The sequence below is a fragment of the Salvelinus namaycush genome, chromosome 8 (genome assembly GCF_016432855.1).
Source record: "Salvelinus namaycush isolate Seneca chromosome 8, SaNama_1.0, whole genome shotgun sequence".
In the NCBI taxonomy this organism is placed as follows: Eukaryota; Metazoa; Chordata; class Actinopteri; order Salmoniformes; family Salmonidae; genus Salvelinus; species Salvelinus namaycush.
In genome coordinates this window covers 60,129,365-60,145,954 of record NC_052314.1, presented here as the reverse complement: position 1 = coordinate 60,145,954, position 16,590 = coordinate 60,129,365, and the positions used below count along the sequence as shown (strand labels likewise).

Genomic DNA, 16,590 nt, shown 5'->3' with positions numbered 1-16,590 from the left:
GCCCACTAACAAAAACTGGTTTTCAAACCAACCTGCTGGTCTCACAAAATAACAGAACAGTTCATAATCGATGTGAATATTTGGTACCAAAATTATTGTGTTAAGAAAATATGTTTATTTTGATGTCACTGTCTATGGCCACATGACTTGCTATTGCACATATTGACAATTATTTAGTACATGTTAAATCTTGCAAATAAAAAAAGGTCTACCCTAATAATATAAAAAATACATGTCTTGGAACACATTTGTTCATATAATATGCACATGATATTCGATATTAATTCCACATTTCAGTTTCCAATAAAGATACTTTATCTAATAATCGCCTAACATAGTGTGTCGGCCATAAAATTACAAGGCCCTTACTTTAACTACTGTAACAACGATCTGGAGTTGAACAAAGGAAAAAAGTGTCACCTGTAAAGACAACTTTCTGCTAATCCCTTTTACATTTCCTTTATATTGTAGTGTTTGTTTTGGAGGTTTGGGGGATTGTCGGTCTCACATTATTACAATTAGAATGAATTCCCATTGATGTCTGTCTCAGCAATATTCTATTGTAGATTTTATAACCATGTCCATCCAGTCTACTGATTCTAATTCTATGCCTCACACCCCTCCTCCTCCATCTCCACAGACTGATTGCTGGTGCGTCTTGAGGTTGCATATCCAGGCGAAGCACTTCCCACAGTGGCTACAGGCAAAGGGTTTCTCCCCCGTATGAACCCTCTGGTGCTTCTTCAGGTTGCCAGCCTCTGAGAACATCTTCCCACAGGTGGCACACCTGAACGGCTTCTCCCCTGTGTGTACCCTCTGGTGAGCCTCCAGGTTAGACTGACCGGTGAAGGCCTTACCGCAGGCTCGGCACACGTAGCTCTTTCTCCTCCCGGCCGCATCACAGTGCTGCTGGGCCAGCTGGGCTGCCTGCTGCCCAGCCAGGGTCACCTCGATGTGGGCAAAGCCTTTGGCCGTGGCCCCTCTCCCTGGCGGTAGACCTACCAGGGAGTGAAGGGATTGGGAAGACATACCGGTACTAGTATTGGTGGTGGAGGTAGTTGGGTTTTCTGGGTGAGTTTGTTGTAGCTGCTGTGCTCTGAGGCGTCGTTGAAGCTGCCGCTGATGTGCTTGTTGAGACGCTCTCAAAATGGCTGCCCTGCTCCATGTGGGATGCCCCTGGATGCCCCCACCCACACCCAGAGTGGCTGCTTGAACTCCCTGATGCCCAGAGAAAGGCACACCCTCCCCTGTGGGCCTGACAGTCGCTGAGGGAAGCCGGGGCTGAGGCTCTGGGTCGACAATGAGGCAGTCTGGGTCAGTGTCTGTAGTGTTGTCGGTGTAGGAGCACGAGGGACCACCGGAGGGCGATGTTGATGCCGATGTGTCTGGGGCCCAGCGCGTGAAGAAGGTCTCCAGCTCAAACATTGAGTACTCAGAGCCTAGCGTGTTGGCTGCTCTCTGCTTGCTGAGCTGCTGTGTGGTCTGGGTTGGAGTTGTGTTGTCTGGCGCTCCCTTGGGCATATTGGCTTTATTACCTAGGCTCGCTGCGGGACTGGTGGTTCCAATACATTTTTCTGAGTCAGGAGCGGGAAGTGTGGGTCTGGAGGACTCCCTAGTACCTGGATAAGGATCATAGAAAAGGTGCGTGTTTATTTTAAATACTAGTTCAGACGCTCATTCTGAGTTTAAAGACATGGTAAAGGATGATAAGCTAGATAAGCTTTTTACATGTACATTTGAGGAATGGTTTCCCATACTCAGTCCTGCCCCCCCCCCCCCCCCCCCCCCCATGTTCTGGTTTTTGCCCTTGTTTCAAATAACCAACTCATCATCAAGCTTTGACTATTTGAAACAGCTGTGTAGTGCTAGGGCAAAAACCAAAACGTGCACCCAAGGGACACTGATCAGGACCCTGACTTAGCAGACACTCTTATCCAAGGCGACTTAGTTAGTGCATTCAACTTAACAGGGGTCTGAACTGGCCTCGTTTCCCTCATTAAGAAAATAGCTTTTAGTAAACTATTATAAGTGAGTGGCTCAGTGACACTGTCTGGTGGGCGCCGACACGGTTGTCATGCATTCCTGGTTTATTTTCATTCTCCACTTACACTCTGCTGTCAGGTCAGGTCCTCCTGTTGCTGTTGCTGTGATACTTCCCAGGTTCTGTCCCAGTCTTAGTGTTGATGGAGTTGATTCAGGAGCTGCAGGCTAGGAAGAAGAGAGGAGAAAGAGCCTATGAGATTAACTAAACACTAGATAGATAGTGATCAGCCCAACGCATCACCGAGGGCACACTGCCTGCCCTCCAGAACATCTACAGCACACGGTGTCACAGGAAGGCCAAGAAGAGCATCAAGGACCTCAGCCACCCGAGCCACGGCCTGTTCATCCCACTTCCATCTAGATGGCGGATACAGTACAGGTGCATCAAAGCTCGGACCGAGAGACTGAAAAACAGCTTCTACAGTGCCTTGCAAAAGTATTCCTCCCCCTTGGCGTTTTTCCTATTTTGTTGCATTACAACCTGTAATTTGCATTACAACAGAAGTCACATAATTAGTTAAATAAAGTATACCTGTGTGCAATCTAAGTGTCACATGATCTTTCACATGATCTCAGTATATATACACCTGTTCTGAAAGGCCCCAGAGTCTGTAACACCACTAAGCAAGAAGCACCACCAAGCAAGCGGCACCATGAAGACCAAGGAGCTCTCCAAACAGGTCAGGGACAAAGTTGTAGAGAAGTACAGATCAGGGTTAGGTTACAAAAAAATATCTGAAACTTTGAACTGCCATGAGAGGGCCGCCCACCAAAACTCACAGACCAGGCAAGAAGGGTATTAATCAGAGAGGCAAGAAAGAGACCAAAGATAACCCTGAAGGAGCTGCAAAGCTCCACAGCGGAGATTGGAGTATCTGTCCATAGGACCACTTTAAGCCATACACTCCACAGAGCTGGGCTTTACGGAAGAGTGGCCAGAAAAAAAGCCATTGCTTAAAGAAAAAATAAGCAAACACGATTGGTGTTTGCCAAAAGGCATGTGGGAGACTAAAACATATGGAAGAAGGTACTCTGGTCAGTTGAGACAAAAATTGAGTTTTTTGGCCATCAAGGAAAACACTATGTCTGGCGCAAACCCAACACCTCTCATCACACCGAGAACACCATCGCCACAGTGAAGCATGGTGGTGGCAGCATCATGCTGTGGGGATGTTTTTCATCAGCAGGGATTGGGAAACTGGTCAGAATTGAAGGAATGATGGATGGCATTAAATACAGGGAAATTCTTGAGAGAAACCTGTTTCAGTCTTCCAGAGATTTGAGACTGGGACGGAGGTTCACCTTCCAGCAGGACAATGACCCTAAGCATACTGCGAAAGCAACACTCGAGTGGTTTAAGGGGAAACATTTAAATGTCTTGGAATGGCCTAGTCAAAGCCCAGACCTCAATCCAATTGAGACTTAAAGATTGCTGTACACCAGCGGAACCCATCCAACTTGAAGGAGCTGGAGCAGTTTTGCCTTGAAGAATGGGCTAAAATTCCAGTGGCTAGATGTGCCAAGCTTATAGAGACATACCCCAAGAGACTTGCAGCTGTAATTGCTGCAAAAGGTGGCTCTACAAAGTATTGACTTTGGGGGGTGAATAGTTATGCACGCTCAAGTTTTCAGTGTTCTTGTCTTATTTCTTGTTTGTTTCACAATAAAAAATATTTTGCATCTTCAAAGTGGTAGGCATGTCGTGTAAATCAAATGATACAAACTCCCCAAAAATGTATTTTAATTCCAGGTTGTAAAGGCAACAAAATAGGAAAATGCCAAGGGGGGGTGGGGATACTTTAGCAAGCCACTGTATCTCCAGGCCATCAGACTGTTAAATAGTCACCACTAACCGGCCTTCGCCCAGTACCCTGCCCTGAACCTTAGTCACTGTAACTAGCCGGCTACCACCCAGTACTCTACCCTGCACCTTAGAGACTGCTGCCCTATGTACATAGTCATTGAACACTGGTCACTTTAATAATGTTTACATACTGTTTTACCCACTTCATATGTATATACTGTATTCTAGTCAAGGCTCATCCTATATAACTACTGCTGTACACACCTTTTCTATTCATATACTGTCCATAATGTCTATACACACCATAATATACATACAGATTTATATTCCGGACTCTGACATTGCTCGTTCTAATATTTCTATATTTCTTAATCTTTTTCTTTTTGGGAATTTTACATGATTTGTTTTGTATTGTTAGGTATTACTATACTGTTGGAGCTAGAAACATAAGCATTTCACTACACCCGCGATAACATCTGCTAAATATGTGTACGCGACCAATAAAATTGGATTTGATTTAGAGGTGTTACTGTAATATTCTGTTGCACCACCTTTTGCCTTCAGAACAACCTCAATTTGTCAAGGCATGGACTCTACAAGGTGTGGAAAGCATTCCACAAGGATGCTGGCCCATGTTGACTCAATGCTTTCCACAGTTGTGTCAAGTTGGCTGTTAGTGGATCTCTACTCTGAATAGCTTGTTCCATCTCATCCCACAGATGCTCAATTGGATTGAGATCTGGTGACTGGGCAGGCCATTGCAGTAAGCTGAATTCACTGTCATGTTCGTGGAACCATTCCTGAACAATCTTAGCCCTGTGGCAATTCGCAGATGGCTGCCATGAATGGATGCGCCTGATTGGTAATGATGTTCAGATTTCCATTCCTGTGACATTCACCCTCTGAATGACATACATACACAATCCATGTCTCAATTGTCTCAAGGCTTAAAAATAATTATTTAACCTGTCTCCTCCCCTTCAGCTACACTGAAGTGGATTTGACAGGTGTCAACAATAAGGGATCATAGCCTTCACCTGGTCAGTCTGTCATGGAAAGAGCAGGTGTTCCTAATTTGTTGTATACTCAGCGTACTGTAAATCAAACATATATTTAGGAAAGTCTAATTCACCGTTTTGACTTCCGTGGCAATAAATAATAATTCATTAAAATTAGTAAATTTGTTAAAGACATGCTCTGGTACTGGCGAGTACATAGTATTTTTGTGAACCTTCCGCTTTGGGCTGGATGTGTCAATGTGTAGTTCATACATACATAATCTATGAGCAGAATTACTGTTTTACCTCAATTATCCACAAAATCCCTAGTTTGAAAGCAGCTGTTTTCTGGAAGCTGTGTGGCGCCATTTTCCCCACATTTACCCCCATGTGGGCCAGCCCCCTAGCAATTCGAATTTCAACCAATAAGATTCAGCCCCTCGCCATTTGAGTGACAGCTAGCGAGACGCACACAAAGTAAAGCGAAAGAGAGCAATGACGTGGTGCACACATCTGCACATTTGTGATGAAGAACGCAATTTTCCCGGGACCACTTTTGGCTCGTGGGTGCTACTTTCAGAACTACTGGTTAAAAAGTATACAAAAGTACCAGAGAAAGTCTTTAAATGATAATTATTTGATTTCCATTTTTGGCATATATTGTGGATGTGATGAATGCTCTTTAAGATATTGATATTGTGTCACAGTTGAGGAAATTGAATGTCCTGTGATGGAGTAATGTAATGTTAATAACCACATTAATTCATTCATCGGTTTTGCAAAAAAACACTTTAATCTTCTTTTAACATTACAAGATAAGGACATCGATCAAAGTTTCACAGAATTGTGACACAATAGACTTATCCCTACAAGAGTAGAGCATTTTGGACTCAAAAGAATAAAGTCGTACCATCACCTAACAAGATGTTTACATGTTTACTTCTAACAAATATGGTTACTTCAACCCATTTACTGTTTTTTGGTGTATGTTGAACCTCTACCTTGGTGTTACAAGGGGAATCAAACTTGTACTATGTACTATTCTCACCACATCTTATAATTTTCACAGCTTTATGAGTAGAAAACAAATACAGTTGAAGTCAGACGTTAACATACACCTTAGCCAAATACATTTAAACTCAGTTTTTCACAATTCCTGAATTTAATCCTTGTAAAAATTCCCTGTCTTAGGTCAGTTAAGATCGCCACTTTATTTGAAGAATGTGACATGTCATAATAATAGTAGAGAGAATTATTTATTTCAGCTTTTATTTCTTCATCACATTCCCAGTGGGTCAGAAGTTTACATACACTCAATTAGTATTTGCTAGCATTGCCTTTAAATTGTTTAACTTGGGTCAAACGTTTCAGGTAGCCTTCCACAAGCTTCCCACAATAAGTTGATTGAATGTTGGCCCATTCCTCCTGACAGAGCTGGTGTAACTGACTCAGGTTTGTAGGCCTTCTTGCTCGCACACGCTTTTTCAGTTCTGCCCACAAATTTTCTATAGGATTGAGGTCAGGGCTTTGTGATGGCCACTCCAATAGCTTGACTTTGTTGTCCTTAAGCCATTTTGCCACAACTTTGGAAGTATGCTTGGGGTCATTGTCCATTTGGAAGACCCATTTGCGACCAAGCTTTAACTTCCTGACTGATGTCTTGAGATGTTGCTTTAATATATCCACATAATTGTCCTTCCTCATGATGCCATCTATTTTGTGAAGTGCACCAGTCCCTCATGCAGCAAAGCACCCCCACAATATGATCCTGCCACCCCCGTGCTTCACGGTTGGGATGGTGATCTTCGGCTTTCAAGCTTCCCCCTATTTCCTGCAAACATAACGATGGTCATTATGGCCAAACAGTTCTATTTTTGTTTCATTAGACGAGAGGACATTTCTCCAAAAAGTTAAATCTTTGTCCCCATGTGCAGTTGTAAACTGTAGTCTGGCTTTTTGATGGCGGTTTAGGAGCAGTGGCTTCTTCCTTACTGAGCGGCCTTTCAGGTTATGTCAATATAGGACTCGTTTTACTGTGGATATAGATACTTTTGTACCCGTTTCCTCCAGCATCTTCACAAGGTACTTTGCTGTTGTTCTGGGATTGATTTGCACTTTTCGCACCAAAGTATGTTCATCTCTAGGAGACAGAACGTGTCTCCTTCCTGAGCGGTATGACGGCTGCGTGGTCCCATGGTGTTTATACTTGCGTACTATTGCTTGTACAGATGAACGTGGTACCTTCAGGCATTTAGAAATTGCTCCCAAGGATGAACCAGACTTGTGGAGGTCTACAATTTGTTTTCTGAGGTCTTGGCTGATTTCCCCATGATGTCAAGCAAAGAGGCACTGGGTTAGGTAGGTCTTGAAATACATCCACAGGTACACCTCCAATTGACTCAAATTATGTCAATTAGCCTATCAGAAGCATCTAAAGCCATGACATCATTTTCTGGAATTTTCCAAGCTGTTTAAAGGCACAGTCAACTTAGTGTATGTAAACCTCTGACCCACTGGAATTGTGATACAGTGAATTATAAGTGAAATTATATGTCTGTAAACAATTGTAGAAAATGTACTTGTGTCATGCACAAAGTAGATGTCCTAACCGACTAGCCAAAACTATAGTTTGTTAACAAGAAATTTGTGGAGTGGTTGAAAAACGAGTTTTAATGACTCCAACCTAAGTGTATGTAAACTTCCGACTTCAACTGTAAATATGCCTATTATCATCACCAGCTATAGGACACCCAGAAAAAAGAATCGAATTATCAAAAGGACTGTCTTGATCAGATAAGAAAGAAAAGACAAAGACAATATTACCCTGACTACACTAATCTCGGACACCCACAATTAAAATATTGCGTAATTGCTTCAGACACTCAAGCATCTGTCCACGAGAAATTTCACTAACAAACCTTCCCTAAGCCCCTTTACTAATACTAAGTGTCTATATTAACAGCCAAGAGTTATTCCTGATCATGTGACCTAACCAGAGGAAAAACTCTGGGTCCTATTTTTATCCTATAACTATCAGTTGTCATGTGATCAGGGACAACTCCTGGCCCTCCTGGTCCTCCTCATATTGAAATAGATGGTTGATATATCCCGGTCACATCTAGTACTAGTATTGATGAAGATGGTGTTGTAGTAAAGGTTATTTTTTCTCTCTCCCCTGTAGTATTACTGCTGAGGATGATGTCGTTTCTGGTGTTTCTTTAGGTTGCTAGGGTCGGCAAAGCGTTCCCCACAGAGCGGGCAGGCGTACGGCCTCTCCCCCGTGTGAACATTCTTGTGGATCTTAAGGTTCCAGTATTGAGAGAAGTGCTTCCCGCACACCATGCACCCGAACGGCCTCTCGCCCGTGTGGGTTCTAAGGTGCGGTTCTAGATTCGCCGGGGAGGAGAACCCTTTACCGCAGAACTTGCAGAGGTATGCCTTCTTCCTTACCACTTTCTTCCTACCGCATTTGTACGTCTCCTGACCTCCCTGTGCCTCGTCCGACCCCCCCATTCCGACATCATAACCAGCCATCTCTGACCCCTCTCTAGAACCTGAGAAGCTTCCGGAGCTTTCTACAGTGAAACCCCTGTGCTGACCCATCTCAGAGCCAGCAGGCCCCATCCTCCCTCCCATGATCAGCATGCCTGGGCCTGCTGGGTAGGAGAGGTTGAGGGAGGACGGCCCTGGGACGCTAGCGTCACCACAACCACCACTGCCCCCATTCGTCCACAGCGGAAGGGGGTGGTTCTCGTACGACACACGGCCATAGCTGACCTCCGTGGTGTGGTGCCTGGTCGTCCCGGGGTGGTGGTGGTGGGTGTGGTCTGGGGTTGAGTTGTGGTGGGTGGCCTCCAGGGGTAATGCTCCTCCTCTGTAGTTATCTCTGCTGGACTCCTCCGGCCCTTGAGAAGAGAACACAGCGTCACAATCACACCACTGGCTGTTGTTGAAATCAATGGGAGATCTCACGATGGAGCTAAACTTGGGGAATGTCAATGCCATGATAACATGTTTTCAAAGCTTTATGCTCTGGATCAGGCAGGGATGGATGCAACAGCGTAGAGTCTTTACATGGGATCTAACTTGCCTTGTGTCATTGGTCTAACACCTTGATTACCAAGCCCTGCTGTTAGCACCACTACCCACTATCACCACACCCAGCCCTCCACCCCTGTAGTCTCCACTCACCCTCCTGGATGCCGAGTCCTCCACCCCGTGGGTCCAGATCCTCCACCTTGATCAGCAGGATGTCAGGGTCTCTGTTCTCCACCGCTGCAGACTGGAAACACAGGGACGGACCAGGAATTAGATATCACAATTACTATTATGCAATGAATCGTATTCATTTCTAAATCACACTAACTGTGTGACTGGAATAAATCTATGGACTAATGATTATAAATTGTGTACATCTTACATGTATGCAACAAGTATTTTATGTAGCTATAGATGTTTGATATGCATCTTGTTGCATCATCTGATTAGTGAATGGATGTCTTACTCAGAACCTCTGAATATTGGACCTCTCCAATTACTATTGTGGTTATAGTGACCTTATGGGTTTGAGTGATTTGATATCATTTATTTAACAAATATTAAGTGACATTAAGAATTTATTAGAAAATTAACAAACGTGTCTTGCTCAATAAGGATTAAACAAATATTAACTATTTGAGTGTTCTTGCAGGTGGTGGGAGATGTTTCTGTGTCACACTTTCAAGCAGCTCCAGTACAGCTTTTCTTATCGGTGAATCCCTTCAGCTTTCCTTTGTCCGCCATATAAACCACTATTGCCTATTCATTTCAATAATGACAGAAACCTCAGGGTAAGGAATGTATTTTATTCATAATAGTTCCATATGTAGAAAAACAAAAAAAACATAGAAGAGGCATTGTAATACATGTTGGAAAGATTGTTATAGTAAAACTGCCACTCCTTCATAAACTGGCATTAAATAACTTATTTACAAAGTGAATTTGTCCAATATCCCCTTTAGCGTTAGATATACAGTACAATTTTAAATATGTACACAAAGCTAACCAGCATCATCCACTCCAGATTTACTCTTTAAGGTTGACATTTACCACGAATACCTTATCGGTAGCATATTTTGGGTCAGATATTCACCCTTCATTAGTCCACTGATATGAAATGTCTTATGTACATAATCAAAACCACCCATCATACCCAGGAACTTTTCCACGCGTACCCATCTATTGGGGCCTCCATCATGAGTTCATGATGACTGACCCTAGAGCAGTGTTAAGTTTGTTAGTTTGTCAAATTATTCATAAGGTTGAATCCTCCTGGCTAGAAACATTAGGCTGGTTTCTAAAACACAGTGGAAACTTGATTAGCTTAATGAGTAAGAAGAACTAAATGAGTAAGTCAGGGCCCCCTCCCCACCCTAGGTGAAGCTCATTTATATCCATATTTATTAGGATCTCCACTAGCTGCTGCCCAGGAGGGGCCAAACAGGATTAAAACAATTAAAATCACAAAATATAAAAACAATACATCTACAATATTACAATGCATGTCTGAGAGTGCGTGTGTTAGCATATGCGCCCGTCTCTTCACAGTCCGCGTTGTGCCATAAGGTGTTGTTTTATTTGTATTTATTTATTTTTATCAGATTTTACTGCGCGCTTGAGTTACTTGATGTGGAAGAGAGTTCCATCTATGTAGTACTGAGCATTTCCCAGTGTGTGTTCTGGACTTGGGGACTGTGAAGAGACCCCTGGTGGCATGTCTTTTGGGGTATGTATGTGTGTCTCTGCTGTGTTAGCGGTCTGAACGGACAGTTTGGTGCTTTCAACATGTCAATACCGCTCACAAAGTAGTAATGCAGTAAAGCTCTCTACTTTGAGCCAGGAGCGATTGACATGCATGTTTTTGATATTAGCCCTCAGTGTACATTTAAGGGCCAGCCGTGCTGCTCTGTTCTGGGCCAACCGTAATTTGCCTATGTTCTTCTTTGTGGCACTTGACCATATGAGTGGGCAGTGGTGCAGGTGGGATAAAACTAGGGCTCATGTCCGGGGGATATACGTCTGGATGGTTCCTCTCGTGGTGGGTCTTGAGGTTGCGTATCCAGGCAAATCCTTTCCCACAGAGCTCACAGTGGAAGGGTTTCTCCCCTGTATGGACCCTCTGGTGCTTCTTCAGGTTGCCAGCCTCGGAGAACATATTCCCACAGGTGTTGCATCTGAACGGCCTCTCCCCTGTGTGGGTCCTCAGGTGGATCTCTACTTTCTTGGGCCGGTTGAACGCCTTGCCGCAGAAGTTGCAGATGAACAGTTTCTCCCGGGCACTGGTCCTGTGGGGGACCTTGCCGTCCCTCGTCAGGGGGAAGCCAGTGTTGCCGCCGCCAGTGTTTCTGCCCCCGCGTGCCCACCCGTTTGCGTCAGAAGTCGACGGCATCGCAATGTCACTGATGGAGCGAGATTGTGATGGGGCGGCCATGTTGCCATGGTTACCTTGGAACCTGCCTCCTCCCCCAAACATTGCAGACATTCCACTGTCGCGGCCCCACTTCTCCAGAGGCGCTTTCCCTTCCTCCTCCTCCGAGTCAATGTTCAGAACCTCCTCTCGGTTCCCCGGGAGATGGCGGTGGATAGTGACCGAAGCAGGAAGTGGACGGCGGTGCCCGGACTGAAACGACGCGGCGGCCTCGGCGACTGTGCTGTAAGAACAAGATGGCTGCCCGGCCGTCTCTGCCTGGCTGCTCTCATTAAAGAACGAGACCAGCGGCCCCAGACCGTCCCCTCTGTCGTCATCACCACTGTACATATCAAGCTCAGCAGGGTGGGGTTGGTGCAGCAGTCCTGCGTGTTGGGGTTCACTGTCAGACTTAAGGAGATGTGCCGAGCCACTGACCTCCACACGATGCCTGTTCCTGGGGCCCTGCTGCTGCTGCTCGGGGTGCTGAGGCTGGCTGACCTGCTCTGGGCCATGGGCTGAAGCGGGTGGATGGGATGTGGTGTCCCCAGGGCCAGTTCTACCGCTGCCTCCACGAGGTCCACACTCCACCAGTCCTGGAAGAGAGAGAAAGGGAATGAGAGCAGGTTAATGTTTAACTCAAGTTAAAGGTATGGCCAGGTTGAGTAGTGTAAGAATGGAGTCTTGATGTTGATCAAATGCATAGGGTGAGTAATTACAGTATCTGCAACACAGCATACAAACTAACACACACACCGTCCTCTCCAATCAGTGGTACGTCGTCTGCCTCTGCATCTCCAAGAGGATCCTCCATCCTCTCCTCTTTGACCAGCAGAGACTCAGGCTCCACAAGCTGCAAATCTGGCGACTGGAAGATAGAAAAGTCGGGAATTAACCGCATAAATATACACCACAACATGGTTGATAATGACCTACTGGTGACTGATGCTGCCAAGTGCTCAAAATGGTTCAAATGGGCCATTGTGTACTGTAGGACTATGCTATAATGGAATATAACAGTTAGACAGCAAGTATATTTGTTTTCTTGAACTGTGTAAGACATTGACAACCAGTATTACAGGATAGGTTTCTTGAACTTACCTTGTCTCGGATGGGGTTGGGATGCATCTGGGAACTGTTGTGATCATTATTGGCTCCAGGGCCTCCTGACCACATCCCCATGGGATCTAGCTGTATGTCGTAGACACCACCTACGATTAAAAAAAAGTTTAAACTTACTTGTAAAAAATTGCAGGTTCTCTCAAGGTCACATTGGCCTAGATGAGCTTTGTCAGATTTTAATGACCAAAACAAAGGTGGGTCCCAATGACTGTATACAGTGAGTGTACAAAACATTAGGAACATGCTCTTTCCATGACAGACTGACCAGGTGAATCCAGGTGAAAGCTATGATCCCTAATTGATGTCACCTGTTAAATCCACTTCAATCTGTGCAGATGAAGGTAAGGAGACAGGTTAAAAAAATATTTTTAAAAGCCTTCAGACAATTGAGACATGGATTGTGTATATGTGCCATTCAGAGGATGAATGGGCAAGACAAAATATTGAAGTGCCTTTAATGGGGTATGGTAGTAGGTGCCAGGCGCAACGACTTGAGTGTGTCAAGAACTGCAACGTTGCTGGGTTTTTCACACTCAACACTTTCCCGTGTGTATCAAGAATGGTCCAACACCCAAAGGACATCAGGCCAACGGCATGCCAGTGGTCAAAAACGGATCATTGATGAAAGAGGACAAAGGAGGCTGACACGAATTGTGCAGAGAAACAGATGGGCTATAGTTAGTCAACTGACAGTCCACTACAACGTCGGTGCCCAAAGACCCATAAAAGAATGTACAACTCGTTGGTCCGTGACACGAATGGGGTATGGCAGCTGACGACCTTATAGAGTTCCACTTCTCTCAGCAAAATAAAAGAAACTGTGGTTGCAATGGGCTAAGGAACAAAAACACTGGACACTGGAGAAGTGGAAAAACATTGCCTGGTCTGATGAATCCCTGGTTCCTGCTGCTTTACATTGATGAGAGGACTAGGGTATGGAAAAAACCACAAGTACATGCATCCATCATACCGCGTGTCAACATTGCAGACTGGTGGTGGTGGTGTGATAGTGTGGGGTGTGTTTTCATGGCACACATTGGGCCCCTTGATAAAAGCAGAGCAACGTTTGAATGCCACAGGAAATCTGAACATCGTTGCCAATCAGGCGCATCCCTTCATTGCAGCAGTGTATCCATCTGTGAATATTTTTTTCCAGTAGGATAATGCCCCATGCCACAAGGCTAAGATTGTCCAGGAATGGTTCCACGAACATGACAGTGAATTCAGCTTCCTGTTTTGTACACTCAGTGTAGGTGGCCCCAATGACTCTATATGTAGCACCAATGGGGGGGGGGGGGGGGATGTCAATATCACACAAGTTGATGGTTTTCCAGTAGGGCTGGGCAGTAAAATGTAAAAAATGTTGACTAACTTCTATAATGCTATATTAATGTTTTATTTGTTACATTAAATAATTCAGTAATGACTCGAAAGAATTATGGCAATCAGCAGTTTTCTAACTGCTGATAAAAAATGGATAACTGAAAACTGCTAACTAACTTTCTAGCACAAGTCAACTACAGATGGACAAGGGTTTTGTCTAGAAGGGATACAGCTTGTCAACATTTTTAGGAGAACTTACCCAGCAGGTTAGGAGAATTAGGTTAAGGTTAGGAAAAGGGTAAGCCCAGGGGTCTCCAACCTTTTTTAGCATGAGCTACTTTCAAATAAGCACATTCTTCACTTCTCTACCCTGCAACCCCAGATCCTTGGTGTACAAATTGTGTTTTCTGTCAATATACCATGTAAAAGAATGGTTATTATAAACTGGGCGGTTCAAGCCCTGAATGCTGATTGGCTGAAAGCTGTGGTATATCAGACCGTATTCCACGGGTACGACAAAACATTTATTTTTACTTTTCTAATAACGTTGGTAACCAGTTTATAATAGCAATAAGGCATCTTGGGGGTTTGTGGTATATGACCAATATGCCACGGCTAAGGGCTGTATCCAGGCACTCTGCGTTGTGTCATGCGGAGCACAGCCCTCAGACCCTCAGTTGTTTATTTAAGCAATAAGGCCCAAGAAACTATCTTTTGTATTTCCCGGAATTCAGATTTTTTTTTCTTTTTTCTTCCCCCCAGGCTCTACAAGCTGCAGATCTGGCGACTGGAAGATAGAAAAGTCGGGAATTAACCGCATAAATATACACCACAACATGGTTGATAATGACCTACTGGTGACTGATGCTGCCAAGTGCTCAAAATGGTTCAAATGGGCAATATTATTATTCATAGAGAAACAACGAAAATTGATGTTCTGAGTCCATGTCAATGCTTAAATCACATCAGAAGACACATTTTGAGGTCTGGAAAAAAATCTAACACGTTTTGATTTGAGTGCACATGAAATTACTTTTTTACAAAATAGAGGCATACTAAGACATGAAACTTTAGTGGGTAAATCACACAATTATAAGTTTGTGCAGGAAATGAATTGATTCAAATGCTGGAAATTAACAAATAACTATGCAAATGGAAACAATTGGTCGAGTACCAGAGTTTGAGGCTAGGACTTTGATTCCTATGTAATGTTCTACAAAAAGGACTACTTTACTGTCAGTTGTCCTCCTATTATTTTTGGCTAAAGTTTGATTTAACAGTATAAAGCAATAAGAATGAACAAAGTCCATTAAAAACATGTTTTTTTATGTACCTCCCAGAAAGTATACTTAGAACTTTTATTATTCAGAACCGCCAAATATCGTCATACAGTCAAAAACAAAAAAATAACGTATTATGATATTTTGGCCATGTCACCCAGATCTATTTTCCAGTGGTGTTTTTTAAATTTACTTTATCAGCAGGGTAATCCAATAAACTAGTATCAGATATGGTATGGCATTACAGTCTTCTTACCAGTTGATGAAGACGACCCTCTAAATTTCTCATTGGTGTTGATATGAACTCTGCTGTTGGGACGGCTGTTCATTGCGCTTTCCCGTAGCCTTCGTTCGGCGTAACCACGGGCCATCTTCAACTCGAGAAGATTCAGCTTTCGCTTCAAACCTTTGTTCTCCTTTTGGCATTGTGACATTTGCAAACTTACAACCGCATAATCGTCGTCTACCAGTTTGCAGATTTCTGCCACGGCTGCATTGGCCAATACCTCCATAATGGAAGCTAGCTGTGTCTGGAACGCAAGGCGACTCGACATTTTTGGACGACTGGCTCGCGAGCACTAAAAGTCGATAAATACAGTCTCATGCGATGTATATTGGATATATTGAATCACGTTCACTTCCAATATCGACAAAGACTAAGTTGGACGAAGTGATTAAACATAAATAGAGGCCTATAAGCAGTAGTTTACTAGCTCTGTAGCTCCAGTTTCTTCTTCTGTACTACCAGCCTTTCGTCAGCAACACAAACAAATTATTTCCGGGTCACGGAATTTAGGAAACGTTCTAAATAAAAGTTCCTCACGTAATAGTAGAAAAGTGTAATTAACCTGTATTTATTCATGATATATGAAACAGGAGTCATTTTTTATATATTTAAGTGACATTTGTATTAAATGTGGGTTTTAAGATGTTCCAATGTCAAATAAATCCCCTCTATACAATACATTGTATATGAAATACATATTGGTTTATAGAGAGAACTCTTCTAGGTGCCGACGTAAAAGTGGGGTTGCGATTACTCACTAGTGTCTGTAGAATATATATGAGTATAATGTCTATATGCCCAGAAACACTCTACTCCACTCACTCCATTGGTCCCAATGCAATACACTATAGGCATATAAATTACATATTGGCTTATAGAGAGAAAACTATTCTATGTGCCAAAGTAAAAGTGGGGTTGGGATAACTCACCATGGTCTGTAGAATTGATATATGGTGTTATTTTATGTGGCACTGAGGTGTAAACACCCAGTAACACGTTCTACTTTCCCCACTCCATTCACTGCAGTGCAATACACTGTAGGCCAAAACGTGAGATTAGTTTAACACAATGTCAACTTTGATGGGATTCTCAAACTCGGTCCTGGAGCTCCCCTTGGGTGTACATTTTAGATTTTTGCCCTGGCACTACACAGCTGATTCAAATAATCAAAGCTTGATAATGAGTTGGTTATTTGAATCAGCTGTGTAGTGTTAGGGCAAAAAACAAAACGTGCACCCAGGGGGGGACAGGACCAAGTTTGGGAAATCCTGCTGTAAACAACTTATATA

General features: G+C 43.7%; 1 protein-coding gene across 1 annotated transcript; it reads right to left on the bottom strand.

Moving 5' to 3' along the window:
• Positions 1-101: 101 nt before the first annotated feature.
• LOC120053028 (Krueppel-like factor luna) lies at positions 102-15,764 on the bottom strand. Its single transcript, XM_039000274.1, has 8 exons — positions 15,272-15,764; positions 12,392-12,501; positions 12,047-12,158; positions 11,729-11,886; positions 9,037-9,127; positions 8,623-8,750; positions 2,109-2,208; positions 102-1,619 (listed from the first exon to the last, which is right to left on the bottom strand). The coding sequence occupies exons 1-8, from the start codon at positions 15,567-15,569 to the stop codon at positions 613-615; spliced, it is 2,004 nt and encodes a 667-aa protein (XP_038856202.1). The 5' UTR covers positions 15,570-15,764; the 3' UTR covers positions 102-612.
• Positions 15,765-16,590: the final 826 nt, after the last annotated feature.